The sequence below is a fragment of the Sus scrofa genome, chromosome 18, assembly GCF_054392235.1.
Source record: "Sus scrofa isolate SSC_HxYL_T2T_F1_AM1 chromosome 18, Sscrofa_HxYL_maternal_Yorkshire_Landrace_v2.0, whole genome shotgun sequence".
NCBI lineage: Eukaryota > Metazoa > Chordata > Mammalia > Artiodactyla > Suidae > Sus > Sus scrofa.
In genome coordinates this window covers 60,455,333-60,468,374 of record NC_139400.1, presented here as the reverse complement: position 1 = coordinate 60,468,374, position 13,042 = coordinate 60,455,333, and the positions used below count along the sequence as shown (strand labels likewise).

Genomic DNA, 13,042 nt, shown 5'->3' with positions numbered 1-13,042 from the left:
AGCACATAATAAAGACAAACAGGAGTGGGGTATCCACTAAACACAGAGCCCAGCTTTGAAACAGGAGTCAGTGTGCAAGGAGCTATGTGTTGGCATAAGGGGTGCTTTCCTTGACTTTCCTCAGTCTCCAAGGACCCCAGGGAGTTGAGTCCCATGTACCAGAGTTTGCACAAGAAATAATATTATGTATTTAACATTGAAAAGGACCTTTTGTTCCTGAATACATCCCTGGTTTTGTTCTCTAGGTAGCTCTAGGAATTAAATGGCCAAATTAAATCCACCTAACTTCCTTCCTAATTAATTTCTGTTTTATGTCTTTAAATCAGTTCTGTGGATCTAGAATGAGAAGCAACATTCACCCTTTCTAGGTATGGACCTTCTGGGATGTATTTGAAATATGAGATCCCACGAAGATCTTAACCACTATTTTTCACATTTTCTCTCTTTCTGGCCCAAGGGATAGTGGAGTACTTGTTATTTGCATCAGGCATGTTGGACAAAGGAAGGAGAAGACCTGACCTTTGACCTCTGGCCAATAGGGGCTCTTGCAAGAAATCCAGGGTTGTGCGAATCAGGGTGACACCAGTCTGAGGGCTGTCCCATGGCCAGGGCCCTTCTAGATCCCCAAAGGCAATTGTCTCTGATGCTGTGACCCAAACGGCTTCCAGCCACGTGGCCACTCTACCCAGAGTGTCCCCAGACCTGAGGACATCATGAAATAGGAACTCTATTTTAGAACATTGTGTAGTTCATCGTGAGTCTGACAATAATAATATCAGCTATGTCTATAAGAAGTGGGACATGCATTCTGTGGATATGTTTATTTCTGAAAGCTCCCCCTGTCTGTCTTCTTCTATCCCACTTCTGTGTTTCCAGTTTCCCTGTCTCAGTCTTTCTGCCCCTGATCTACTTCCTTGTCTCTAGTCTCTTCTCTTTCCAGAACACCCTGGCTTGTCTGGTTCTTCCTCAGAATAATCTAGAGCCATCGTGAGATCCCAGAGCTCCTTGGCTCCTGACCCCAGCCCCTCGCTTCCATACTATGAGAATTTGCTTTCTTGGCCCACCAGTTCCTTAACCCATCCATAAAGGTACCATCTGAGGGTCTCATTCCAAACATAAAATCTGAAACCAGCCTCTTGGTAGCTTTCTGATGAAACCTGTCCACACAAGGAGCTATAATTTTGCACAGGCACACTGGGATTTTACGGGGCCTTATAAATCCTGCACTTCCCTCAAACAGGCTTGTTTCTTTTCCCGGGCTAAACTCAGGCTCTGCTAATTTTCTTTTGGGTCCCTTTCCCATCCAGAAAATTCAGTGGTTCCAGAATCAGACCCTGGTCCTACCAATTGGTCTGTTGCGGTACAGATCACAGCCACGACGTGTTTGACTATTTTCTTCGAGTTTGAAAAAACAAACAAACAAAAAAAACAGTGCCCTCTATTCCTTTGCTTGTGAATGACTCTGAATGTAGCAGACTGACACAAAACGTCATTTGCCTGCTCTTTGGGTTTGTTTTTTTTTTTTTTCCTTGTAGTAGTTTGTTTTACAGTCATGCTTTTTAGACGACGTGGCCACAGCAATGAATGAACCTGAATGTCTCGACTGTCTTGTCCGTAGGTGAAAGTCCTAGACTCCATAATCCCCAGCCAGTAAGCCAGCTTCCTTCCTTGAGGCCTGAACACCATCACTACCCAACAATCGATGAGCCTCTTCCTCCAAGTAAGCTTTAGTTTGGAAAATCTCTGTCTTAACTCTTCCTATCCAGTCTAAGCAGGTCAGTATGACCTTGGTATATGAACATCCCAACTCTTCCCCCACGCCACACCTTACACTGTTATCAAAAACCAGTATGGCACCTCCCATAAAACTTGTTTGGTTGGGTGGGTTTTTGTCAAGTGGTTTCAGGATATGATCTTAAAGAGACAACCCGCTATTTGCAGCACCACCCCCGCAACTGCTGAAATGGAGAGCATTTCTTTACAAGACTTGATGAGTCCTTGCAAACTACCCATGACACTTAATTCTCAAATTTTACTATTTTGATTTTAAAAGTTTGTAGTACCTGGTGGAATAATCCTATTGTTCTCCATGGGACCTTTTATGGCTCTAGCATCTCCACATAATAAAACACGTCAACCCATCCGTACCCATGAACTTACATTTTCCTGACTAACTTACATCAGTAGGTGACAGTTCTTAGAGGATTTCAGGCAAAATATCATCTTTAAGAATAGAATTCAATATCACATTCTCCTGGTAACTGTAATACATAGTTGATAATTAACTAGTCACTTGAACTTGGGAAAAACCACTTAATCTCTCAGAGACCCAGTTTCTTATTTGTAAAGTAAAGTTTTAATTTCCTTATCTGCCAAATGCTAGATTTGGACTAGGCCGTCTCTAGGTAGCATTCCAGCTTTAGCCTTATAATATTCCATTATGTTACATTCGTAAGAAGGAACTGACACCCCGGATGTTATTCACTCACTTTGCATCACATATAGTCGTGAATTCTAGAACATCTCTGTTTTGGTTTAGGCTCACTTCTCAAGCAAAGATAACCTTTAAAGTCTGATAAATTTTACAACTGCAAGAACATTCCAGGATGCAAGGAATCAATGTTTCTTTACATTCTTTTGCCCGTGCTTACATTAAGCCATTACAGTTTTCAGAAGAAGAAATGCTTATTCCTTAATACATCTGTTCTTGGCAATGTGATATATTTTGTATTTACAACATTCTTCTCCTATTCAGTTGTGCTTTATCAGTCATAAAGCAGTGTCAGTGTCCCCCCTGTGGCTCAGGGGGTTAAGAACCTGATGTAGTGTCCGTGAGGATAAGGGTTTGATCCCTGCCCTCACTCAGTGGGTTAAGGATCTGACATTGCTCCAAGCCAAAGTATAGGTCGCAGATGCAGGCTCAGATGAGGTGTGACTGTAAAAAGAAAAAAAACAAACAAAAAAAACCAAATGGTGTCATTAACACGTAGACTAATTTAAAGGCAGACCGTATTTGTTTTGAGAAGCCAAGCCAAACATTATGTCCTTTAATTTTTGATACCTGATTTATTCCTTTATACACTGATTTTTGGGTATTTGGAAAATAGAAAATTTCAGTGTCACTATAGATACTTCCTACTTAGAAAAATATCTATATGTTCACTCCAAGAAAGGGACATTTTCCCCATAACCAAAAACACCTGTCAATGGGTGTATAGATGAAGTGACCCCTCAGGATCAGTTCATGTTCACACCCACTGTACATGCAGGAATAATAACCAGTTATACATACAGATATTGTAAGTAATTGAGCATAAGTCTATTTTAAAGAATTATTTTAGGAGTTCCGTGGTGGTGCAGTGGAAGCAAATCCAGCTAGGAACCATGAGGTTGTGGGTTCAATCCCTGGCCTCACGCAGTGGGTTAAGGATCTGGCGTTGCCGTGAGCTGTGATGTAGGCCACAGTGGCTTGGATCTGGCTGTGCTGTGGCTGTGGCATAGGCTGGGCTCAAATTAGACCCCTAGCCTGGGAACCTCCATATGCCGCAGGGGCAGCCCTAAAAGGCACAAAAAAAAAAAAGGTTTTATATAAGCTGCTTTTGATCATTAAAACAAAATTTTCTAGATAGCTTTCAATTTTCTATCCAAGCAACATTGAAAAATATTAGAAAATTTGGTCGTGAAACTAACAACTGAATTTTCTTAGATAATCTCCAATAGTACATGGATGACGTCATCCCTGATAGTCATTGAACAAATATTTAGTGAACGCTTGCTCTGGCAAGGTGCTGGTCTAGGTAAGCAGAATAGGCAAAGGCCCTGCCCTCAAGGAGCTTATGATCGAGACTAGCAGAGACAGATAATAAACAATAAAAAGAATAAATGAGACAGTGCAGCGTGTTGGATGGTGTTAAGTGCAATGGAAAAATGAAAGCGGGATCCCTGAGTTAGTGGGATAAGGAGTGTTTGGTGCTGGCTGGTTTGCCATGTTAAATGGTGTGGATGCTTCATTGAGAAGGCAGCTTCTGAAGCTAGACTTCCAGGGTAAGAAGTATTGGAGGGGAAGAGCTTTCTAAGGAAAGAGAACAGCCTGCCTGGGGGTTAGAAGGAACGGTAATAAGATCGGCGTGTCTAGAGCAGATTCAGGAGGGGAGAAGACAACAACGCCAAGAGGTCAGTGTCTCCAGTGTCCGGATCACACGGGGCCTCCTGGACCCCTGACGGGTTTGGCTTTTACACTGTGGAGGAAAGGGGGACGTTGTCGGGCTTTGAGCAGAGAAGTGACGTTGTCTGACCTAGGACTGCAGAGATTGTCTGTGGCTGCTGTACTGGCATCACATTCCGAGGAGAGAAAATGGTATCACGAGACCAACCTAAGGTTATGGCAGCGACCCAGATGAGAAAGAGTGGGGGCTTGGACCAGGTGGGAGCCCAGCAGGTGGTGGTGAGAAGGGGTCAGATTCTAGACAGATATTTTGGAAATACGTTTGCTGACAGACGGGATGGGATGTGTGAGATAAAGACAGCGGTTAAGGATGGCCTCAGAAGTTTTAACCTAGAAGGACAGAGCTGCCTTTAACCGACACAGGAAGGGAAGGCTGCAGGTGGAAAAGGTTTAGGTGGAAAATATCTGAAGCTTGGTTTTGATCGATATTGGAGATGCCACTCAGGTGTCTGTGTCAAGAAGACATGACTGAAGGTCAAGAGAAAGGTCTAGACTACAAACATGGTATTACGTTTGTTAATGTTTTTTAAAAAGTGCAGCTATACGGACTTTCGTTAGTATAATAATCAAAATAGGATACACCATCAGGCTCTACACTGTGCTTAGACTTCATGGAAAATAGATAATTTACTGCTTGAGACGTCCCTCTGTCACAAACAAATGACACAGATACACTATCAAGCTCTACGTTGTTCTTAGACTTCATGGGAAATAATTTACTGCTTAATACGTCCCTCTGTCACAAATAAATGAATGATTCTAACTTGCTCCAACGTCATCCATAAAGTTATAATTTTCAGGAGTCTGTTTTGACATCACAGGGCAACATCCATCGGACATGCTGAGGTCCAAAGTTCCATTTGTCAATTTTTTTCTTTACGCAGTATAGTTTACACAGTACATGAAAATAAATTCTTTACAAAGTAATCTGCAACACGTAATAATAATAATTTCTAATTATGCTTAGCTATTATTTTCTTATTATTTAATGAGTTTTAATTAGCACTCTGCATTTCAAATATTTAATATATTGACAAAAGGGCCTGTCTGGTTTGCCATCCTTTTCCAAGAAGAATTTAGAAATACGGAAACCAGAACAAGAAATTATTGTTATTGCTGCATCATACTTGAGGGTTTTTCCCCGCCACTTGGAGAATCTGTTGGACTAGAGCGTTGTCACTGAAGGAATCCTTCCTTTGCTGTTGGCACCTGGACGGTAGCGACCCCTTTACACAATGGTGTGTCCTCAAGACCTGCCACAGCATCTAGTCCACAGTGAGTGCAAAGAGAAGTTCGTTCAATTGAATGGAGCAGCACAATATTCTCCAAAGAGTAATGCGTATACTGTGTGGGATGAGCCTTGTTGGGTTTAAGAAAAGAAATTCCCAATTTCTACTAGTTTGAGGACCATTGAAATTTAAAAATTTTTGGATCAAGACTAATTACTTAGTAGTTACACATCTATCCAATTTCATCAGTGAGCTAATCGACATTTACAACTAACAGCTGATAACTGGATTATCGCGTAGTCAATTTTTATCAAAACCTCCCAGAATATATTTATACAACCAGACTATGTTTTTTAATTTGTCTTAGAAGTTGAATTTGGTGTTTTCTGGTATTTGAGTTTCCTTCGGGCGTTGCTTGGCAATCCCTCAGATAAATAGTCAGAAGCCATGGTGTCCACACACAGATAAACCATGCACTGTCACACCATAAATATACCAAATATATTAGTTTTTCATTTTAAAAACAATTGAAAGTTGCTATGTCATTGCCTGAATGATACTTTTTCAATAGAATTGTTAAATATCGGACCTACTCCCGAAAGCTATGGCTTTTCTCACTTAAAAGGCTGAATGATTTTCCTCGTTTGCTGTCATTTTTGCTTTTCCTTCCTTAGTCTAATGCATTTTTCAGCCGAACTTTATCATGAAGCTGTTATTTCCACCATATTTTTACACATGGACTCTGGAAGCTTTGCCCATCTCTGTACAGCAAACATTGTTCATCTATGTGAAGCTCAGGTGTATACATATAACTTCCAGCTCTCTCCATTTTGAGGACTTTTTCATCGTATCACCCCAGCCCAGCCACCTACATGTATCTTGTACCGTATCATCTATGCTTCCACCTTTCAGTTTGTTGCTGCTGTTTAAATTGGAGAAATCAAAGGATTTATCTTTACCTTGGGCTCCCTCTACTGTTTGGGATGGTACTTACCGACAAAGAGAGATTTGAACGCTTGATTCTAGCTAATGGGTGTGATTGGTTTGGGGGCTTTGTGTTGGTTTGGGGTTTTTTTGGGGGGTTGGTATTTGGGGAAGTGTTTTGGCCAAGAGGTATGTGGCAGCTACAGGTGGGTGGAACATACAGTGTGAATTCAAAAGATGGTTGAAAACCCTAAGGATAAATCTTTGCATTCTTTCTCTCAAAAGGAATGGCAATTAAGGTTGCGAAGTCTTAGATGGAGGTTATGTGAAACTGCAGGTATACACAGTATTTAGAACTGGTTTTAAGGTGAGGGCGGTTGTTCCCTCCGGATCCATCACCCCCATCAGATTTAGCAAAGAACAGAATTTCCAGCATCAGGGTGTCAGCTTTCACTGGAGGACGTTTCCAACCTTACAGCTGTCGTTTGAGGGGCCAAGAAAATTAACAGGGCGGAATTGTCTTAAAGAAGGAAATAAACTAAACATTAGACTTTCTCTTTAGAAATTATTATTTAGAATTTTAACATAGGTCATATGTGAGGAACCACCGTTTCCATTTAAAATGGCTCAGCAGAGGAGTTCCCTGGTGGCTCAGTGGGGTAAGAATCCAGCATTGCCACTGCTGTAGCTTGGGTCACTGCTGTGGTGCAGGTTCGATCCATGGTTTGGGAACTTGTATGTGCTGTAGGCACAGCCAAAAAATATACATATATATAAAATGGCCGAGCAGAGAATCTGAGTCCTTTGGGCTCTTTTCTGGAATTCCAATTCCACACCAGTGCCTCAGAGGCCATACAGGTGCTCTGGGCAGTGTTTGGTCTTCAGCAAGGAACCAGCGGTGAGTTGTACCTGCCAAGGCCTGGAAGTGGTATCTGTTGTACACGGATCCATAGGTTGTCTTTGATTTTTCTTTTTGCCTTTTTATTACGTACTAGACTGGGAAGCTCGCATTGACAGTCACGGGCGGGTCTTTTATGTGGACCACGTGAACCGCACAACCACCTGGCAGCGCCCCACAGCGGCAGCCACCCCGGACGGCATGCGGAGATCTGGATCCATCCAGCAGATGGAGCAACTCAACAGGCGGTTGGTGACCGGCATGCAGTGCGCCCCTCTAAACCCGTGAAAGAATTGCAGCCAAAGCAACCCTCCCGCCCCTGACCTTACACCTTTTTTTCACATTGTATGAGGGAACTGCCAAGTAATTAATCCATTCATAGTTAGTACTTGGAAAGCTAGACTTAGAGTTTGGTGGCAAAGACAAGCTAAGCCTGAGTGTTATTTAAAGGTGGAGCATCCTCTGTACATCTTGATGATCCAACACAGGTGTTCTTAGCCAAGGGCCCATGGGCCACCCCTCCCAACTCAGGTATTCACCGAGGGTGCCAGGGTTCATGGACCCTCCAGAAACTGTATGCAAAACTACACGGGTACACATTTTTCTGCCAGACTTGTCCATATCTGTCATAAGATTCCCAAACCAGCCTGGAACCCAAACAGTTGAAAACATCCCAAGGATAGGTCATATGTGAATGCTAAAAGCTGCCCGGAGAAAAAGCTATCTCATAAATCATGGTAGTCGTGCCTACCCTGGTCTATTATCACTGTATACTCGGAAACGTGAGTTCTTAAAAAAAGAAATGTTTTAAACATTCTTTGAGAATTGTTTTGTCTAAAAACTAGACCCCTTATTAGCTTTTAGTATGTATGTAAAGATGTCATTTTGTTTTCAACCTGCAAACAAAACCCTAAATAGTATCTCTCCCTTGCTGTGAGCTAACACCTGATATCTTGCTTCTTTAAGGCCAGATTAGTAGCTTTTGGATACATCAGTAGCTAGGAATGCAGACTGCAGGCTCAACTTCAACTGTATCCACATAATGTCTTATGAGTGTGAAATAATGGAGAAAGATAGAGAGGGACTGAAAAAAAAAATAAATGTGGTTTAGGGGACACAGCTATTGATGACAAATTGTTTTTTTGAGCATTAACTCTATCCTTGGGGAAGAAAGTAGACAACTTAGTACTATTAAAAATATACAGAAACAAAAAATTAAACTTCTGGTTCCTGTTGAACACAGAGGAGCATGTTTTAGGTGAAAGTCATCAGAATTCTTTCATCACTTGAGCGTTTGGAAGACACTTGCTTTTCCATTTTTCCCCATCAGTAGCCAAATGCTTGAGTCATTGATGAGAACCATAAAGGATTTTCACTGGCAGCATGGTTTTCACGGTCATTTCCACAGAACAAAAGCACATCACTAGGAAGAACACATAAGAGGTAAATGCACCAGAATCCATGGGAGGGTCCTTTCATGGTGATTGCACCACAACTCCTACACCTAAAAATGTGGAGGACACAGCACGCTCATTTCACATAGAGACCTCGTTCAGATACTATAGGCAGAAAGAGCTTCAAGGTCTGTCTTGCCAGACAGATAAGCTGAAATTGCTTAACAGGCTAAGTAACAGGGAGAGAGCATCATCAGGCTCTATCTATGAGAGGTGTGCCTTGTACACTAAAACAGAGCAGTAAACTGGAAGCAGACATAAAGATCCATGGGGGTTCATGGCGCTCAGGTTGTATAATATCAAAAATGAGGCCAGATCCATCCTGAACCAGGCCGCTGGAGAAGTGTGCAGGCTCTGATGTGTCCACCCCTGTGCCCTCGAGTGGAGCTGAGCATGCTGGGGGAGGCCAGGCTTAGCTGAATAGAACGTTGTATTTGCTGCCTCCATCCACCTAGACAGATAAAAAGAGGAATTTAGCAATTTGAGAAAGTGCTTATTTCTTGTGAAAAAACTTACTGAGGGAAGGTCAGATAACCTTGAGATAAGCACCCAGGCTCCTCAATACTAAACCTATCACTTCAAGCATTTACAGTTTCTCAGTGATGTGGCCTGATAACAGCAGGCACAGAACATATACTGTCAGTCTTTCACCCATCACAGCTGCGATCGCACACAAGGGTCATTTTTTTTTTTATCACCCGCAATTATCAGGAGAAATTTATATCCATCACCATGTCACAGCAAAATGGAAATATTTCTCAGTGTTGCAAGAATGTATTTCCCTTGACTCCTGATGGGGTGATTGTGAAAAGAGACGTACACTGCACAATGCAGTGTCCCCAGGCAGCTCTGTGGTGTGGTGACCTCATTGCCCAAGTGGCTTTTGCAGCTTTGCAAAACGTTCCCACTGTAGGGAAGTCCCTTAGTGCCTGCCTCCCAACCTGCAAAGGCCCAACCCAAATGTCACATGGTCGCCAAAGCCCACCCTGAGCCAGTGGCCGCCTCCTCTCCAGCACCACCTCAGGCGTTGTGTCTGCCATGGGTACCACCCTACCCTCTTTCCTCATTCTTCTGTGTCCCTCCTCCCAGTGCCCATAGGGGCCAGAGTTCAGCACAAGAGCATTCCCCAAGATACTCCTATACTTTCAGAATATTCTGAACGAATGAACTCTACCTTTGCCAATTTTATATTTTTATTGCACCAGCCAAAAATGTACATACATATTCCAATTTTAAATAATCAACTTGTTCCATGTTTTAGTCATTTGGATAAAAATATTACACTATGAAAAAGTGCAACTTTTAAGTAGGAAAGAAAAGATCTTAAAATCCCACTACGACCCCCAAGGATTAGATTTATAAAAAAAAGTCACTATCTTCAAGCTCCATACACAGCCTTTTATAGCTATAATGACAATATTTAGTTTTATATTCATTTTTCACTTACTCTATACAAGCATTTTCATATTGCTACATAGTCTTAAGATTATCACTTCAATGATTATATAGTATTCCACCGAACAGTTGTAATTTTATTAATTTGCCATATTGTTGGATGTTTTGCTGTTTATCACTCTTTTGGATAAGGCCCAGGACATGTAAAAATATTAGGATTGTCTTAGAGCGTTTCCTTAGGGTTAAATTTCCAAAAGCGCAGGCCAGGGGAGATCTACATAGTTTTGGTATTTGGTATCCAGGCTTAAATGTTTCTAAAGTGTTTCTACGGGTTTACGCTGCCAGCAGAGACATTTTCCCTTCCATCTTTTCTTTGGTTTGTTTTGCTACCTTAAGCAGTACTCTGCTGTTGTGGTGCTTCTCATTTGTCACTTCTTGAAGGCAGGGTCGACGTCTGTTTCTGTGTTTTTCTTTTACCAAGTTTAGCTCCTCCCGTGAGAATTGTCCGTCATTCTAGGCCTTGTTTTGGTTTGGTTTGGAAAGGTTTTCTCCTGCTGATTCGGTTTCGTGTATGTTCCTCTGTGTGTCTGTTTACAAATTGGACATTCCAGTTGACTTTCTTACCAGTTTTTCTAAACTCTAAATAAATTTTTAACCTTTTGCTGAAAAACAAAAAGGTGAGGAGGGACATAGAATGATAGTTCTTGATGACGTAGGAAAGAACCCGCTTTGACTCCTTCTCTCATCGTCAAAGCAAAGAGAGCCTCAGAGGCTGCAGCCCTGCCCTCCCCGAACAATCTTCCAGGAACTGCTGTGCGTCCTGCTTCCCCAAGGTGGTCCCTGCACCTCAGCAAAGGCCAGGGGTGGGGTCTGGCACCTGGCCTTTGAGGCGGTTGACTTAATAAGGTGTGAGATAACCCAGGTCCCACTGAAGACATGTGAAGCAGGTGGCAAAATTGCTGGAGTCTTCATCAAACAAGCTTGTAGTAAAAAAAAAAATTAAAAAAAAAAAAAAAACAAGCTTGTAGTGACTCGTTAAAACTCTCTTTTGTGATCACCGCACTTTGGGAAGGAAAAGAGCGGCTCCAATTGGAGGTTTGCCCAGGGTGCTCCACGTCTCTGTTGCTGAGTGACACACACCCCAAATTCAGCGACACAAAACAACAACAACTATGATCCTTATACTTCTCTCATTGTCACGGCTGACTGGATTCACTGAGGCCCTTCTCTGGGGGTCTCAAGTTTGCAGCCAGAGCTTGGCCGGGCTGGAAACTCAGGTATCTCTAGGTGATGCTGGCCATTGGCTAAGACCTCCAGGGCTGGGGCTGGATACCCTGATTTTGTTTGTTTTTTATTAAAGTATAGTTTATGTATAGCATTGTGCCAATTTCTGCCACACACCATAGTGACCCAGTCATACATATATATATATATATATTCTTTTTCTCATACTATCTTCCATTAGGGTCTATCCCAAGAGACTGGATATAGTTCCCTGTGCTGTACAGTAGATCTCATTGCTTATCCAGTCTAAATGTAATAGTTTGCATCTACTAACCCCAAGCCCCCAGTTGATCGCACTTCCTTCCCCCTCCCCTCAGCAACCGCAAGTCTGCTCTTATGTCTGTGAGTCTGTTTCTGTTTTGCAGAAAGGTTCATTTGTGCCGTATTTTAGATTCCACATATAAGTGATATCATATGGTATTTGCTTTCTCTTTCTGACTGACTTCGCTTAGTACAAGACTCTCTAGTTGCATCCATGTTGCTGAAAATAGTATTATTATGTTCTTTTTATGGCTGAGTAGTATTCCATTGTATGTATATGTACCACATCTTCTTAATCCAGTTGTCTGTTGACGGACGTTTAGGTTGTTTCCAAGTCTTGGCTATTGTAAATAGTGCTGCAATGAACATAGGAATGTATGTATCTTTTTGAATTATACTTTTGTCCAGACATACGCCTATGAATGGGATTGCTAGATCATATGGTAGCTCTACATTTAGTTTTTGAGAAACCGCCATACTGTTCTCCATAATGATTGTATCAATTTACATTCCCACCAACAGTGAAGGAAGGTTCCCTTTTCTCCACACCCTCTCCAGCATTTGTTATTTGTAAACTTGTTAATGATGGCCATTCTGACCAGTGTAAAGTGGTACCTCATCTTAGTTTTGGTTTGCATTTCTCTAATAATTAGTGATGTTGAGCATCTTTTCATGTGCCTATCGGCTATCCGAATGTCTTCTTTGGAGAAATGTCTGTTTAGGTCTTCTACCCATTTTTCAAATGGGTTATAACAAGCCCTGCAGGTGATTCTGATGCAGCTCAAGTTGGAAAACCTGGCCCTAGAGAATAACAGTCCAGCCGTTGCCAGGCAGCTGGTAGGTGCTCCTTGCCCTCCCCATCCCTCCCGACCAGTTCCCTGGCACTGCCCACACCCACACACCCTGATGTCACCACCAGGCTTCTCAAGGTTCTTCAGGGTGAAGTTTTGGTCATGTGTTGTTTCCTCTGTGTACCCCCTCTGCAAGCTCCCTGACAAGTTCATACTCTGACTGCAGAAATTATGTGCCTTGGGTGTTTGCTCATCTTTGCTCACGTCTCTTCCACATCCAGGGCTTCTTGTTCACATCACTAGAGCCACGGTTTATGTGCCTGTCCCCTCTTGGTTCCGTCTGGACTGTGAGTGTGCAGAGGGCGAGATCACACTCTAACCTTCTCTTTGGTCTGAAAGTCCAGCTCGGAGCCAGGCGCATTGGAAGAGTCAGTAAATATTTAGTAAGGACCTTTATAGTTGACTGACCGGCCGACGGACTAGTTCTCCAACTTGGGAAGACAAATCAAATGTGCCTTCAAATAAGCAGAAAGCATTTATTTGTCTGCCAGCATGTTTTCAGTGTGTAATCTTTGTACCAC

At 42.4% G+C, this 13,042-nt stretch overlaps 1 protein-coding gene across 14 annotated transcripts in view; it reads left to right on the top strand.

Annotated features, from left to right (window-relative positions):
* HECW1 (HECT, C2 and WW domain containing E3 ubiquitin protein ligase 1) overlaps positions 1-13,042 on the top strand; it is a 405,784-nt gene that overhangs the window by 302,614 nt on the left and 90,128 nt on the right. For 8 of the 14 annotated variants that reach the window (XM_021079146.2, XM_021079142.2, XM_085005934.1 and 5 more), the window contains 2 exons: positions 1,619-1,720; positions 7,374-7,524. In XM_021079146.2, the coding sequence (XP_020934805.2) occupies positions 1,619-1,720; positions 7,374-7,524 (253 nt within the window). The remainder of the gene's footprint in view (positions 1-1,618; positions 1,721-7,373; positions 7,525-13,042) is intronic. The other 6 variants (XM_085005939.1, XM_021079149.2, XM_085005935.1 and 3 more) reach the window with 1 other exon arrangement.